We start from the raw sequence: 13,333 nt of genomic DNA, 5'->3' as shown, positions 1-13,333 counted from the left end.
ATATATCTGGACTGGAATACATTTGATAGCTGACAGGGAGGGGGCGAGGGAGAGGCTACTGGGGGAGAAACGGCGTCGTTCGTCGCAAGACTGGTGGCTTAGACGATGGCACGATGGATAAGAGATCGCGGTCGGCGAAAGAAAGCCGTCTTCTATGGCCCTGAACCTGCCATGTAGGCAGAGGCTGGTCGAATAGAGTCCGCTGAAGTCCTCGAGTGGTCGCGTCGTATGATCGGCGTTGAAGAGGGGTCGATAGCACGTGGGTAATTAAACACCTAGTATCGGAGTTCGACGTGGTCAGTCAAGATCGCCGCTATCGCCCGATTGAGCTGTCAACCTCTCTCCTTCGCAGTTCACTTCGTTCTGCTTGACTTCTTGGTGCGTGTAGCCAATCGGCAGTCGCTGTATTTTGCGCGTGATCTCTTTTAGCGAGCTTTTGCATTTGCAGGCGAGATGCAAGATAGAAGGGTGGAGGCCGGCTGGAGCTGGCTGGTCGATTTCTTGGCCTGAAGCCGACAACGTCTTTCCTTCAAGTATCAATGCGACACATACTTCTCCCTCGTCACGGTCTCCAATAGTAACGCCTTTGGGTAGTATGACAATAGCAAGTCCGGACACATAACTAGAAGTTAAAGTATTCGGGAGCAGATTAGAGAGGCAAGATCTATTCATTCATAACTACGCTGAACATGAACCTATCAATGGCTCGCTATGCTGCCAACTACCTGCTTCTGTACGTAAAACACTCTCATTAATAATAATAATGTTGTTATCCTTGGCCGATTCCTAGACAATCGATGCCTTGATGCTTTCCCGGAAATTCCCCGCGCCGTAAGATGAGAACCCAATGATGGAGGAGAACAAATGAAGACGAGAGAGAAAGTGGAATGGAATGGGGTATCTCGATGACATGACGTGACATGGGTGATTAAAATAATGTACGACTGGATCGAATTGGGATATAAGAGAGTAGGTCCGGAGATGATTCGAATGAATATGAGTGTAAAATGTGTGGACGGAAGGGTGAAATTGAATCCAATAGAATCAAGTGACACCAGAAAGCTGGCGAGAAGGATAGTTAGAAGAAAGGGTGCTACGATCGATCCTTTCGGGAAACATAGACGACGCATACGTGTCCGTCTGCGAAGCTGGGGCATTGGGATAGCAGAGTCTTGTGTTCGTCCAGGATTTTGCCAGCATAGAGAAGTCTAATGCGGCTGTTGAATATCTGATGCCGGTGTTAGTAAGTATCCTGAACTATTCCATACCAACCATTAACCAGGGTGTAGGGTGCAGCTAGAAAAAGGTATAGGCTTACCCCGGTCTCTGCCCTCAACCTCTGCACCAACACTCTAACCTTCTCCTGCTTCCCCAACTGCAACATAAAATCTTCTGCCGTATCGCCAATGCGGCATTTGACATGCAGTGGCAATGTTTCCTGCGCTTGGACTTCCTGCATGCTTGCTTTCCCCTTCCCTTTCTCTCGGCTCAGATTTAGATGATCACTGTCTCCATCATCGCTCTTGTTCTCATCATCCCCCTCTTCTGCGACATGTTCTGGATCCTCCACTAACCCCGCTGGTTCATTGATAAGCCACTCAGGAACTTTATACCACTCTCCTGTCTCTCCAAACACGCCCCTCCAGATCTCGCCGTTCGGACAGGTGCATCCGCTTGCGTCGAGGATTGCTTGCGCCTCTGCCACGTCGTCGGCCTGAAGGTATTCGACGCAGAGTTGAATTGCGGCCCATATTTCCTGCGAGCCTGTTACCCTTGTGTCCCACCAGTCCCTCCGTTCTTTCGCTAGCCGGCTGCGCGTCCATTGGGCATCATTCGGGTTGGACAGCGGCGTTATATGTGTCCTGTTTCTTGGACTTGTCGCAGTTACAGAGGAGGAGAGCGTTGTTGGTAGCGCGGATCTGCGATTCGGGTCGAGGGGCTTGAGAGGTGTGTTTGGGGCTATGGACTTGGAATTTGGACGTGATTGTGCCTGTGGGGCGTGATGGTGCGAAACACGAGAACCCCGCGGAGAGACAATTGAGCCAGTACGTGTGGGAGAACCGGCGGTGATGTTGCGGGAGGAGGAGTCTGGGCCTGGTGCATTGGCGACGGGTGGGTATGGATGGTTTGCGCCGTTGTCTTCTTCATGAGAGAAACAGCAACCCTAAATCCTCGTAATTAGTTATGCGGGAGGAAAGAAGCTCGCTTATGAGACTTTGCCATGGACTCTTGGATTTGGGGCTATCAACCCACTCCCGGCCCAAGGCCGTCGGCGAGTGAGGGAGGTAGTTGTCGCACGACATACCATGATGGGTAGCGCACTCAGACTCCCACTAAGATAACCGCAACCCTGTCAATCGAGCGAACGACAGCCCAGCTCAGGCAAGAATATGCACATTAAGAACGAAACACGGTAAACAAAACGAGTCGTTGGGAAGGGATGTGGGTGGTGTGCCGTCTTCTGGGCATTGGCGGCGAAAGCTGAGGTGGAGGTGCTGCAGCTCCCCCTTCCCCCCCACGAGGCTGCCGTCGGTTTGCGACCTCACATTTGTACCGCGCACCTGGGCATCCAGCGGCAGGACATCACCCCTAGTGATCTCACTATTATTCGAGATTCCGTAACTTTCCGCTAGATTAACCAGGCCTTATGAGGAACGCTCCCCAGGCCATTCACGACCACTATCGTCTTCAAACTTGTTCAATGCAACAATGCGCCTCATGTCTCCAACGGATTGCAGGTGCTAAACACCTGCATGGTTACTGCTTTGAGTTGTCCTGTTATCCATTTTCAATGTCCTCGAGTCTGAAAATATCACTTGAAACTGTTCATTGCGCAAGAAAACCACATTTTGTATTACGTATTAGCTGGGGTGTGTGCCCTATAGTTGGCCGCTTGTACATTTCCTAATAAGGCAGTACGCAGGGTATCAGGGGGTATTTCGCAGTGAAAACAAATAAACGACAGCCGGAACCAAGACATTGGTATCAAAATGAGAGAAACAAGTGCAGAGTGGTATCAATCTAGACAGAAAACGTGGGCATAAACACTGAGAACCAAAATAGACACCGCCAAACATGTCAATGCCGCAGAACATTTAAACCCACGAGAGCGAGTGACGAGGAGTTGGTCGAACTTTACCGAGTAGCGAAACTGGGTAGGGTGCATGAGAGGGGATGCGTGTGTGGGCGTGGGGTAATCCAAAACTGGTGCCTGAATCCATGGAAAGATCCAAAGCAAAAGACTTCGGGGGTATATTGTCGTGTTGGGCCGTGCGATCAAACAAGGGAGGAGCGGTATCTTTGCTTTTCCGTCATCTCGTCGTGGCTGTCATTGAGCGTGGGATCTTCCCACCATACTTTATGCAGTGGCAGAGACTTCGGGCGTGCTTTTTGTAGCCTGCCCTACTGTAACGGCCTCCGGGACAACGTCGCCAATTGAGTTAGGCTCAGCAGCAGCAACTGGAGCGGCGGCCTCTTCTTTCTTCTCCTCTTTGGCTGGGACAGCGGGAGACTCTTCCTTTGGCTCAGCAGTCTCCTCAACCTTGGCTGGGGCAGCGGGGGCCTCCTCCTTCTTCTTGGGTTTGATGGATTTGCTGGCATTGCGGAAAAGGCCAGTCAGACCTTTGGGCTTGTCGGAGGCCTCACCCTCCTTCTTGGAGCCAATGTTGCCAAAGATCGAGCCCCGCTTCTTGGTAACGGGATTAGCGGAGACGGTGCTGGTGACACCCTCCTCCTTCTTCTCCTCCTCCTTGGGAGCCTCTGTGACCGGCTCGGTCGCAGCTGGAGCAGGAGTCTCTTCGGTCTTCGCTGGCTCCTCGAGCTTGGGCGCAGCCTCAGTGGTTGGGGACTTAGCCTTCTCCTTGTGGCCACCCAAGAACTTGCCGAAAGAGAAGTGTGAATTCTCCTTGGGAGGAGTAGTGATTGTAGGCTTGGCCTCCTCCTTCGGCGTCTCGGCTGTAACAGCATCAGTGACTGGAGCCACTGGAGTCTCTTCGGTCTTAGGAGCCTCAGGAGCCTCAGGAGCAGCGACGGTCTCCGGCTCCTTCGCTGGGGGGGCTGGGACAACCTCTGACTCCTTCTTCTCGGTTGTTGGGCTCTTAAGCTTCTCGACAAAGTTGCCAAAGATGGAGCCCCGCTTTTGAGGCTTGGGCTTCTTCTCTTCCACCTTCTTTTCCTCGACGGCAGCCTCTCCAGCTGGGGCGGGAGTTTCCTCCGTCTTGGCCTCTTCAACAGGCTTGGAAGCCTCCTCGGTGAGGGCGGGAGCAGTAGTGGAAGCTAGTCATGTAAGCAATGGGATCAATTCCTCGTGGGAAGGGTCATAACGTACCTTCAGTAGCGGGGGCAGCAGCCTCCTCGCCCTCCTTTTTAGCCTCTTCCTCTTCCTTCTTTTCTTCCTTCTTCTCCTCTACCTTTTCCTTCTTTCCAAGGAAGCCGCCGAAGATGGAGGCACGCTTGCCTCGAGAAACGGATCGGCTCTTGCTCTTCGCCTTCTTCTTCTTCTTTTCCTCGTCAGCAGAGCTGCTTGAAGACGATCCAGTGCGGGCCGGAGCGGCGGCACTCTCAGCTGGAGCTGCAGTTTCAGTTTCCGCTGTCTTAGCGTCGGTGCTCTTCTTTGGGGTGGCGCCCTCCTTAGCGGCAGTTGCAACTAGCGTGGCGGGCTTGCCTTCGCTTCGTGTCAGCAATCCTGCAGCGGGAACAAGCGAATGCAACGCGAATGCATCAATTAATTTTCATGATTGCAATGCAACACATGCGGAGGAATTTACTCACCTAGCTTGTCGAGCTGCTCCTTGTAACCCTCGCTAGTAACAATGCCCTCTTTGGCGGCCTTGGCCTCCTCGACGGCCTTCTCAACGGCGACGAACCAACCATTGCGTTCGGGCGATGTCTGGGCCTCGAATGTGTGCTTGTGTCCGTGAAGTTTGAAAAAGAATGCGACAGTACCATCCTTGGTCACGTCAGTGGCATCAGACTGTCGTGTTTATTAGCTTTGCTGGTCATAAAACTTCCTCGTTGATGCGTACAAGGTTCAGAACACCGGCAGGGGTCTCCTTCTGATCGGCATGCTTGACAAAGTAGAGAAGACCCTTTCCAGTTTGGCTCGACCAGGCAGCAGTTGGGTGGGCGACTTCGGCCTTCTCGCCCCGAAGATAGTGGCTAAGGCTCTGAGTGGAAACAGCCTCCTCGCCAAACCAGAAGTACTTCTTGGAGAAGCGGAAAGCGCTACAACACAATTAGAATAAATATCTAGTGGTATGATCGCTGCCAAGTTAATCTCAAACTCACTTCTTGAGCCCGGGAGCCTTATAACCTAAGACACCGCTGTAGATGGGCTCGACGGGCTTCTCCTCTTTCTTCTCTTCGGCGGCGACAACCGGCTCACCCTCGGTCTTTGCGGGCTCTTCCGTCTTGGTCTCGACTGCCTCGGCAGGCTTGTCGCTGGTCAGGGCCTCGGCGGGGGCCGGGGTGGGTTCAACTACGCCTGCCTCGGTGGCAACGGTGGGCTTCTGTTCTTCGGCCATTTCTGCTGTATGTTGTGTGTGCTGGGTGAAAGGGAGTGTTGGGGGCAGTTAAAGAGCGAGACAGGTGGGGGGGGCAGGGCTGGTGCGGGTGGACGAAGATAAGGGCTGCGGGAGGCAAGCTCGCAAGGCGTGATATTATAAAGACGTACGAAGGTAAGAAGGCTCTGTGCCTGCAGGTGATAGCGGGTGCGAAGGGCAGCTCGATCTTTTGTGCAAGAGAGCAGAGGGCAGTGGTGTGAGAGAGAAGGGAACAAGAGAGTCGGCGGCGGCCAAGGGGGCTCTACCTTTTTGTGGTTGCTAGGGAGCAGGAGCAGGGATGCATGCGAAATTGGCTCTGGACAGCGCGCTAACTCAGTCGCGCCGTCCCCGCTTGGTCGCCGCTTGTGTGTCAGGCCTGGGCTGCTGGACTGGCTGATTGTCTGGCTGGGAGCCGGTTGCGAATCACACGGCGAGGACAGTCAATGTTATGCACGCGTCCGGTCTGAAACAACGAAGCTGCCCCCGACGGCACATTCACAGCAGAATCGAAAAGCATCTTCTGGTAGCAGCTTTGGCGCTGGAAGGGAACTGGGGCTGTGGCGGCAGCTTCTCGCGGCGTCACTCTGCGGGCGCTGCTCTGATATGATGCCTGCCCGGATATCTCAGGTCATGCGCCCTCTGCTCAGCGACCTCGATCGTCCAACGTACATACAAGCTGGACATCTCACGAGACGGGCGGCCTCTGCTGATTCCCGCTGCTCTGGGTCCGCGAGAGAGATAGAGAGGATTCTCGAGGGCCACCACTCTCTCTGAGTTTTTATGACTGTCGGCCATGACCATGCCGCGACGAGAGCGTGAAGATGCCCGTGGTATGTGCATGTCTGCCTGGTGTATCTTGCAGCACGGCGCCTCCTTCCGCGATGACCTCGGGACTCCCTTGTGCCTTCTTTTCCGTTTGTAGACACCACCCTCTCCACACAGTCCTTTCTCCTGCACGACACTCCGCTGGCGTTTGTGCATCTGTCTTGCACAACGCCAGCTCCCTCATTTCATTTATCCCCTCTCTCACAGCCCTGCCTCTGCACAACTCCAGCTTCTTGCCTACTGTGCTGTGGGCACATCATCTCGCCAAGCAGCGGCCCAAGCTCGCGAGGCTAGACGTGTAGGCACTAGCGCCTCAGCGAATCGCGCACGCTGCACACCTTGGCCGCTGATCCCCGTTTAAACCACCGGACCCTTGCGCCTGTCGTGCTGCTCGCTGATGAAATTGGGAGATTCTCTGGCGAATCTCAGCCGAACAAACAAGTGAGAGAGCGACAAGCCGACCTCCAAGTGGCCGCCTCCACTGCGGACTCATTACCGAGCTTCGGACCCTCTCAACTCTCATGCCGCCCTTCTCAGACATAGTCTTTGAAACAAACTCTGACTAACGGGTCTCGACGGTGAGCAACCACTCGCCCTGCTGTCAAGCTGTGCACCCTGGAGTGTATTCCGTACCTTGGAAGGGTTGGCGACGCAGGCAGCACAAACATGCACAATTCCGAAAAGAACTACCCGATAAATTGATATCACAGTCCGATCATGAGGGGCTATTCCGAATCAAGCGTTGTGGAGGTGTGGGCTTTGATTCTTATTGATGCAAATTGGAAAAATCGACTGCCCCATCATGCCGAGTTCGCCGGCTGATCTGAGATCAAGTTGGCCGCCAGAGACGCGTGCTCAATGCTCACGGCTCTTGTCGGCTGCTGCCCAAGACAGGCCACCTAACTCTTCTCACGTGAAAAGGGGTCCTTGAAGCGTTCTGTCCAACGCAAAAATTCCAAAACCGTGGGCCATCCTGCTTCATCCTCTCAGCAAAAACACTGCTACGTATCACAGTCTATTCGCCCATGCATCCTATCTTCCCCCACGCATCAACAAGTCCACAGACCCGACAATCGCCCAACACACATAAAACCAGCCCTCACTCTCCCTCCAATTTACTCGCGGTCAGTTTTGCACACCGTTTGCACAAGCGCGATAACATCCGTTGAAGATCCCCCTAGTCCCGCCAGCCAATCCCCTGCACGTTCTCACCGCCGCAAAATTGACCAAGCATCCTGCACGGACGGCGCGAACGGTCTTGTGTTTGAAATTATGCTTTGCATGTCGAACCGCCTGGAGAATTACGCACGCTTAACTTTGTTTCATTAATCTCATGGTCCTGCTTTCATAAAATCCATGTCTTCAAACGCAGCCGCACCAATCTACCTCTCACAAGCTGCGGCTCCATTGCATCGCACAAGTTCCGTCAATCGATCACCTCCGAGACACACCGTGAAAATGAAGGCTGAGGAAATTAGTCCTTGGGAATCCCTTGAACCCAGCAAACCTCGTGCCGAGCCGTTGCAATTTGTCGTTAGCAAGCCACACGACCCACAGCCCGACTGCATCTAGTTCCCTGTCAGCAAAACTATTCAACGCCTCTATCGATCAGCAACATTTCGACGTTCAGGATCCAGATCCACAATGTGGAAACAATAGCGAGGAGCATTGATCATGGCGCTTTTCATGCTAACTTTGTAAATTCTCGGATATGCACACAAATCCACTAAAAACTGGGGTAACAGAAATGGGAACCTATGGTTTCTGCTTCCGGCTAGGATATCGAGGATATCACATGCTGCCCGAACTAGTGTTCAAGTCGTACGGAAATGCTTTTTCTTCTCTTGGAACTTGACTTCGAGGGCAACTCTAATTGGCAGAAGAGAGGAAGAAATTCGGCAAATCTGTCGCTTCATCGTTGGCCGCACTCACAGCCGCTCTAAGAAGAATTGTAATTGGCTCCGAAGGACGCGACAACTCTCTTTCTCACATGCATTCTACAACACAATTCTCGGCGCTCGACTCAGTACTTGACTATGTGAGCACCAGTTAGTCTATATTATCAAATGCTAAAGCTAAATCCCACAACATACGCAACTCCAATAAGTAAAACTATATTTCATTTCCTTTCATCTCTCATTTATGAAATAGATTCATATTGCACCAAGTTCAAATCCACAACCGTCTGCTTCAACTCTCCTCTCAGCCCCCAATACCTTGCCAGCAAATCCAACCTGCTAACCCGCTATATGCACCTAATCTAGACAATTTGGCTTTTGCTTTTTCCATTCCAACCCCCAAAAATCCAAGGATATTCCTTCCACGTCAGGCCTCACGGCGTTTTTGACATGTTTCAACGTCCTCGACGAGGACAGGCAAATACTTTTCCGTTAGGCTTATCCCTGCGCGAACTCCAGGATATCCGCTTTCGGAAATCCATGGGCACGTCGTCACGATAACCACAGATAATTAAGGAGACAGGATAGTGATAAGAACCCAGATCGATCGAAGCCAATACCCTTAAGTTCATCAATCTCGATCAGCTATCCGGCACGGGCACGGGCACGTCCACGACACATCCTTATTATCCTCATTTCAGAGCGCAGGTTTCTAGCAACCCACCAGTCGAATCATTCCAGAAAATTCAGCGGATCGGAATTTACACACATGCTAATGGTGACCACATTTCCAAAGCTGCACAATTACCCATCCTGTACCTCAATCCCACGAATCTCAAAGCAAAATCCCACGCACACCATCCAACCCTTTCGCACATGAAGCCGTACTTACAAGATCCAAAATATAGTCGCGTCACAATCTCATAGGCAAAGCATTCATATAATACAAGGTACTCACCATACCATAGACCTAACACATCACCTTGTACGCCTTTTACATCTCTTCCTCCACTTGTTCGTCCGTCTTGTGGTTGTTGACAAGCGCGTATTATATCCATTCATCCTACGACGCGGTAACAAGCACATATCTACGCTCAGTCAGCTTAAAATATTCCCACTCCCATCAAGCGGATAGGACAGAAGGACATACGAAGTAATAGCATCCATCCTCTCCTTCGTCAACTTCAGCCCCACCTTCAACAACTCACTCGCCACATCCCTATTCCTCTCCTCCAACTCATTATACTTCTCCCTTGTAAGCAACCACGCCGTAGAATCATTCTCCGCCACCACCGTCCCGGTCCGATCCGTCTGCGAGAAAAAAGGCAACTCGCCACACGTCGTCCCAGGCAAAATAACCTCATAAAAATGCCCTTGATCGAGCTCATACTCTGCGCGAAATCGGCCCTTCTCGAGAATGTAAAAGCCGTCGGGTTCGTCGCCACGCGTGTAGAGCACGGTGCCGGCCGGGTACTCTTTGCGCTGGAAGTATGGCGCGGCGATTTGCCAGAAGTCTTCATTTTTGGCGGACACGTCTTCGAAGGTTTGGAGCAGAATTTTGATGGGTTGCGCGAAGCTCTTCCATTTTGAGGGGAAGGGTGCGGAGGGTGTGTCGGCTTCGGCGGAGTTGGGTTCAGCGCCTTGTTCGCGCATCGTGGTTGCTGCGGCTAGGAGTTGGGCTCCGCGGCGTGGAGACTGCCATTCTGGATCGAGAGGGTTAGTGCGAAGGGAGGAAATCAGCGAGCCGGAAGTTGTTGAGTTCCGAAAGCCTGGAGAGTTAGGAGTATGCTGCGCGAGGCCCTCTGGCGTGATGGATATCGGTGGAGTTCTCTGTCGTCGATTGGTAGAAGAGCTACAGTGCTTGTAGAAAGCTTCCAGAAGTTCGTTCTCACAGGCCTCGAGGGCCGTGTTGAGGTCTTCAAAGACACTTGGCGGGGGGCACTCATCGCCAGCTTTCTCTGCGTCAAGGAGCCCGACATTCTGGAGCGCTTGGCCTACTTTACTCGCAAACGAAATACCGGAAACAATCATCTTAACGTGCTTGCGGCTAAGTATGCGGTTGATGCGCTGAAACCCCTCGGAGCTGGAAAAATCCGCATCTGTGACGTGCGAGAAGTCCACGATAATGAAACTTACAGGCTGCTTCTGGAAGTTATCTTCTTCGATCAAGGACCGCATATACTCCTCTACCGAGACAATGGTCCCGAAGAAGAGAAAGCCGCTGAGCTTGATGACGCGCATTTGACCGCGGACGCGGCTGAGATAGCGGCGGTCGGCGCGCGGGCGACGCACTGTTGATTCAGCGACATCTCCGCTATATGAGGCGCGGATAGCTGGCGTGCGAGAGCTCTGGACAACGTAGCTGAGGCAAGCAAGGACGATGCCTGCGAAGATGCCGACGACGAAATCGTAGACGCCCATGATGAGGACGATGGCGATGATGGTAAGGTATTCTAGCTTGTGGCATTTACCGAAGGTATCCCATACGGCCTCCTCCAGTAATTCAATGCCAAGCAGAAAGATTAAGGCGCCGACTAGACAAATAGGAATAAATCCTATCATGGCTGGACCAGACATCCACACGGCAGTGGTCGCAACAGCGAGCAAAACGCCCGCTGCGCGGCTGTCGCCACCATTCTCAATGAAGAGAATGCTGTTTGCGTAGACGAGATAGTTCTGTTATACATATCAGCTCAAGCTCTAGTCACAATTAAGGATACTTACTTGAATGCTCCCGACTAGTCCAGACAGCGTATTCGATATACCATGAGCGATGAGTTCCCGATTGACATTGACATTGTCTTCTTTTACAGCCGCACCGAGAGCTGGGACATTGATTGGGACGTGGATAATACCAAAGAACGACAACGCAAACATAGTCGGAATAGTACTAATTAGTGCCCCCCCGTCAATGCTGCCAAATTCTAAATATCGTCAGACCTCGGTCGAGGAAGAATCTGCGGGTGGTCCACTTACTAAAATAAGAATAGAATCTGTAGAACGGCACGCCTGCTTCCGGCATCTCGAAGATCCAACCGGAATTACGAACGGTCTCCAAGTCAAGTCCGAGGATGCCTTTGATGATGAGGTAAAAGATGGCGAATGCAATAATGAAGAAAATGGGCAGAACAAATGGGCTCTTTATCAGCCGTCGCATAACCAAGACGATGACCGCAAGGACAAGTGGAAGCAACCAGAGATAGACCGTGTCATGGGAGAAGAGCTTGTGCAGCGTGTTGAAGTCATAGTTTAAGTTACCTTCAAGACGCGCAGAAACCTCAATACCGGTCACCACAAGGAAGAATCCGACACCTCCAATACATCCAATCAAGATGTGCCGAGGAAAGAAGCTAACCAAACTGCCCAATTTAAACCCCCCGAGAGTGAGGAAGATTAGGCCAGTTACAATCGAGCTCAGGCAGTAAGATACTATGACTGTAGCAATGATTGCCTCGTCGCTTTGGCCCTTCATGCGTTTCATAATTGAGTAGGCCATCTTGTGGAAGAAAGGCACCACTTCAATCATTTCAGATCCAACGCCGCCTTTGAAAACGGATAGTCCCAGGGAGTAGCAGAGTTGTGATACAATGCAGCTAACGAAGAAGATAGAGATGCCATCTGGACCAGTCGAGCTGAAAACCGGGGATCCCAGGGGGAAAAGGATATATCCGTAGGAGAGCGCATCCAGGACATTCAGAAGCAACCCTAGAAAGACGGCTGAGAGCGTCTGTAAGCTTGTGATAGCTCCTGAGATAGCTGCGTCTTTGGTGTAGTTCTTCGGATTCAGCACCGAGCGTCCGGCCCCAACTAGATGCTCTCGACTGGCGGTGAAGTGCTCCCCAACCCGTATCCTGAAGCTCGCCGTGCTTGAGTGGTCTGAAGAAGCAGGCTTTATTGACTTGTACTGTGCTGGAGCATCCGTCCGAGATAGCCTGGGCTTGGGTAGAAGTGGGGTTGCTTCGGTATCTTGGACTACAACGTTGGGGAGGCCTGTGCGGACCGATATTCCCTGAACTGCTCCAGAACTTCCTCCTCCCTGACTTTGGGGATCAACTTCTGTGTACGGCGTTGGGCTGAAGAAGTTCCTGCCGCCTTGCCGAGATTCATCAACCACCGTCTCTGGCGATTCCACCCCATCGTCCCCCCCAATGACTTCAGTCCTGAATGATTCAGACGATACCCTCCCCTCGCCGACATCAGTGTCCTGCGAGAAGAAGCCTGCTCGCCGAGTTGATACCGTGTCCGATTCCGGGTAGCTGGGTCTCCGAGGGCGGCTCTGGAAAGCGTCCAAGTCCAGTGCGTAGGAGGCGAGCTCCTGGGTCCTCTCACGCACACCATGGGATGAGTATTGCAGGTTGTCTGTGAGGCGCATTAGTTGCTGAGGTTGCATTAGGCGTGGATATAAAAGCTCTACCTATGGCGGCATGAGAAGCATGATGCGCGAATGACCGTGCGGGAGTCCTCTGCGTATACGACCCAGACAGTATCGATGCCGATGTGGAAGACGGGGCTCTTATTGGACGTGATCTGGGGACGATGTTCGACCCAGCATCGGACTGGTTGGTCTGCTGCTCTCTGGAGAAGTCGAGGTCGCTCACAGTATCGCCAGTGAAGGGAAGCTGCTGCTCGACCGAATTCGAGTCTCCCTGGCGCCTTAACAGGCACGACGTCATCCTGATAACCTACTACGAGATAATGGAAGCCCTAATAAATGTTCGGGGGCATGTCCACTATAGCAATGCGAAGGAGCGGGTTGCTCTGGTTGAAGAACCGTGAAATTCTGTTATGGCGGGTCTGGTTGATCAGATCGACTTGGACCAATTGGTGTCTAGTGGCGACGGACCTGGGCTAGATATGGATGCAGCAGCCACTGGATCCGGCATGATACCTTGTAGTAGTGAAGACATGGCCTGAAAACTTTGCTGAAGCTTTCTCGACCACTTTCAGCCGGCCCGCAACGTCATGGCCTGGCCAATTTGCCAAGGCGCCGCATTTCAGCCCTTCAAGCGCCTCCCCAACGCCCAATCGACTTCACCACACAGGACATTCACCACGTACTGCATTCACGGC

The 13,333-nt window shown here is 52.5% G+C and overlaps 2 protein-coding genes across 2 annotated transcripts; both read right to left on the bottom strand.

Moving 5' to 3' along the window:
- Positions 1 to 716: 716 nt before the first annotated feature.
- Positions 717 to 2,502, bottom strand: BDR25DRAFT_284492 (uncharacterized protein). The gene is made up of 3 exons (XM_033688119.1): positions 2,306 to 2,502; positions 1,319 to 2,164; positions 717 to 1,228 (listed from the first exon to the last, which is right to left on the bottom strand). The coding sequence occupies exons 1-3, from the start codon at positions 2,306 to 2,308 to the stop codon at positions 1,094 to 1,096; spliced, it is 984 nt and encodes a 327-aa protein (XP_033548888.1). The 5' UTR covers positions 2,309 to 2,502; the 3' UTR covers positions 717 to 1,093.
- A 6,756-nt stretch (positions 2,503 to 9,258) lies between these two features.
- On the bottom strand, positions 9,259 to 13,115 carry BDR25DRAFT_17803 (sulfate transporter family protein-like protein). Its single transcript, XM_033684185.1, has 5 exons — positions 12,678 to 13,115; positions 11,240 to 12,622; positions 10,988 to 11,187; positions 9,414 to 10,939; positions 9,259 to 9,351 (listed from the first exon to the last, which is right to left on the bottom strand). The coding sequence occupies exons 1-5, from the start codon at positions 12,934 to 12,936 to the stop codon at positions 9,327 to 9,329; spliced, it is 3,393 nt and encodes a 1,130-aa protein (XP_033548887.1). The 5' UTR covers positions 12,937 to 13,115; the 3' UTR covers positions 9,259 to 9,326.
- Between the last annotated feature and the right edge of the window lie 218 nt (positions 13,116 to 13,333).

This window comes from Lindgomyces ingoldianus (assembly GCF_010093535.1).
Source record: "Lindgomyces ingoldianus strain ATCC 200398 unplaced genomic scaffold BDR25scaffold_12, whole genome shotgun sequence".
Taxonomy (NCBI): domain Eukaryota; kingdom Fungi; phylum Ascomycota; class Dothideomycetes; order Pleosporales; family Lindgomycetaceae; genus Lindgomyces; species Lindgomyces ingoldianus.
The sequence above is the reverse complement of the archived record's forward strand: the minus strand, read 5'-3'. Positions and strand labels throughout refer to the sequence as shown.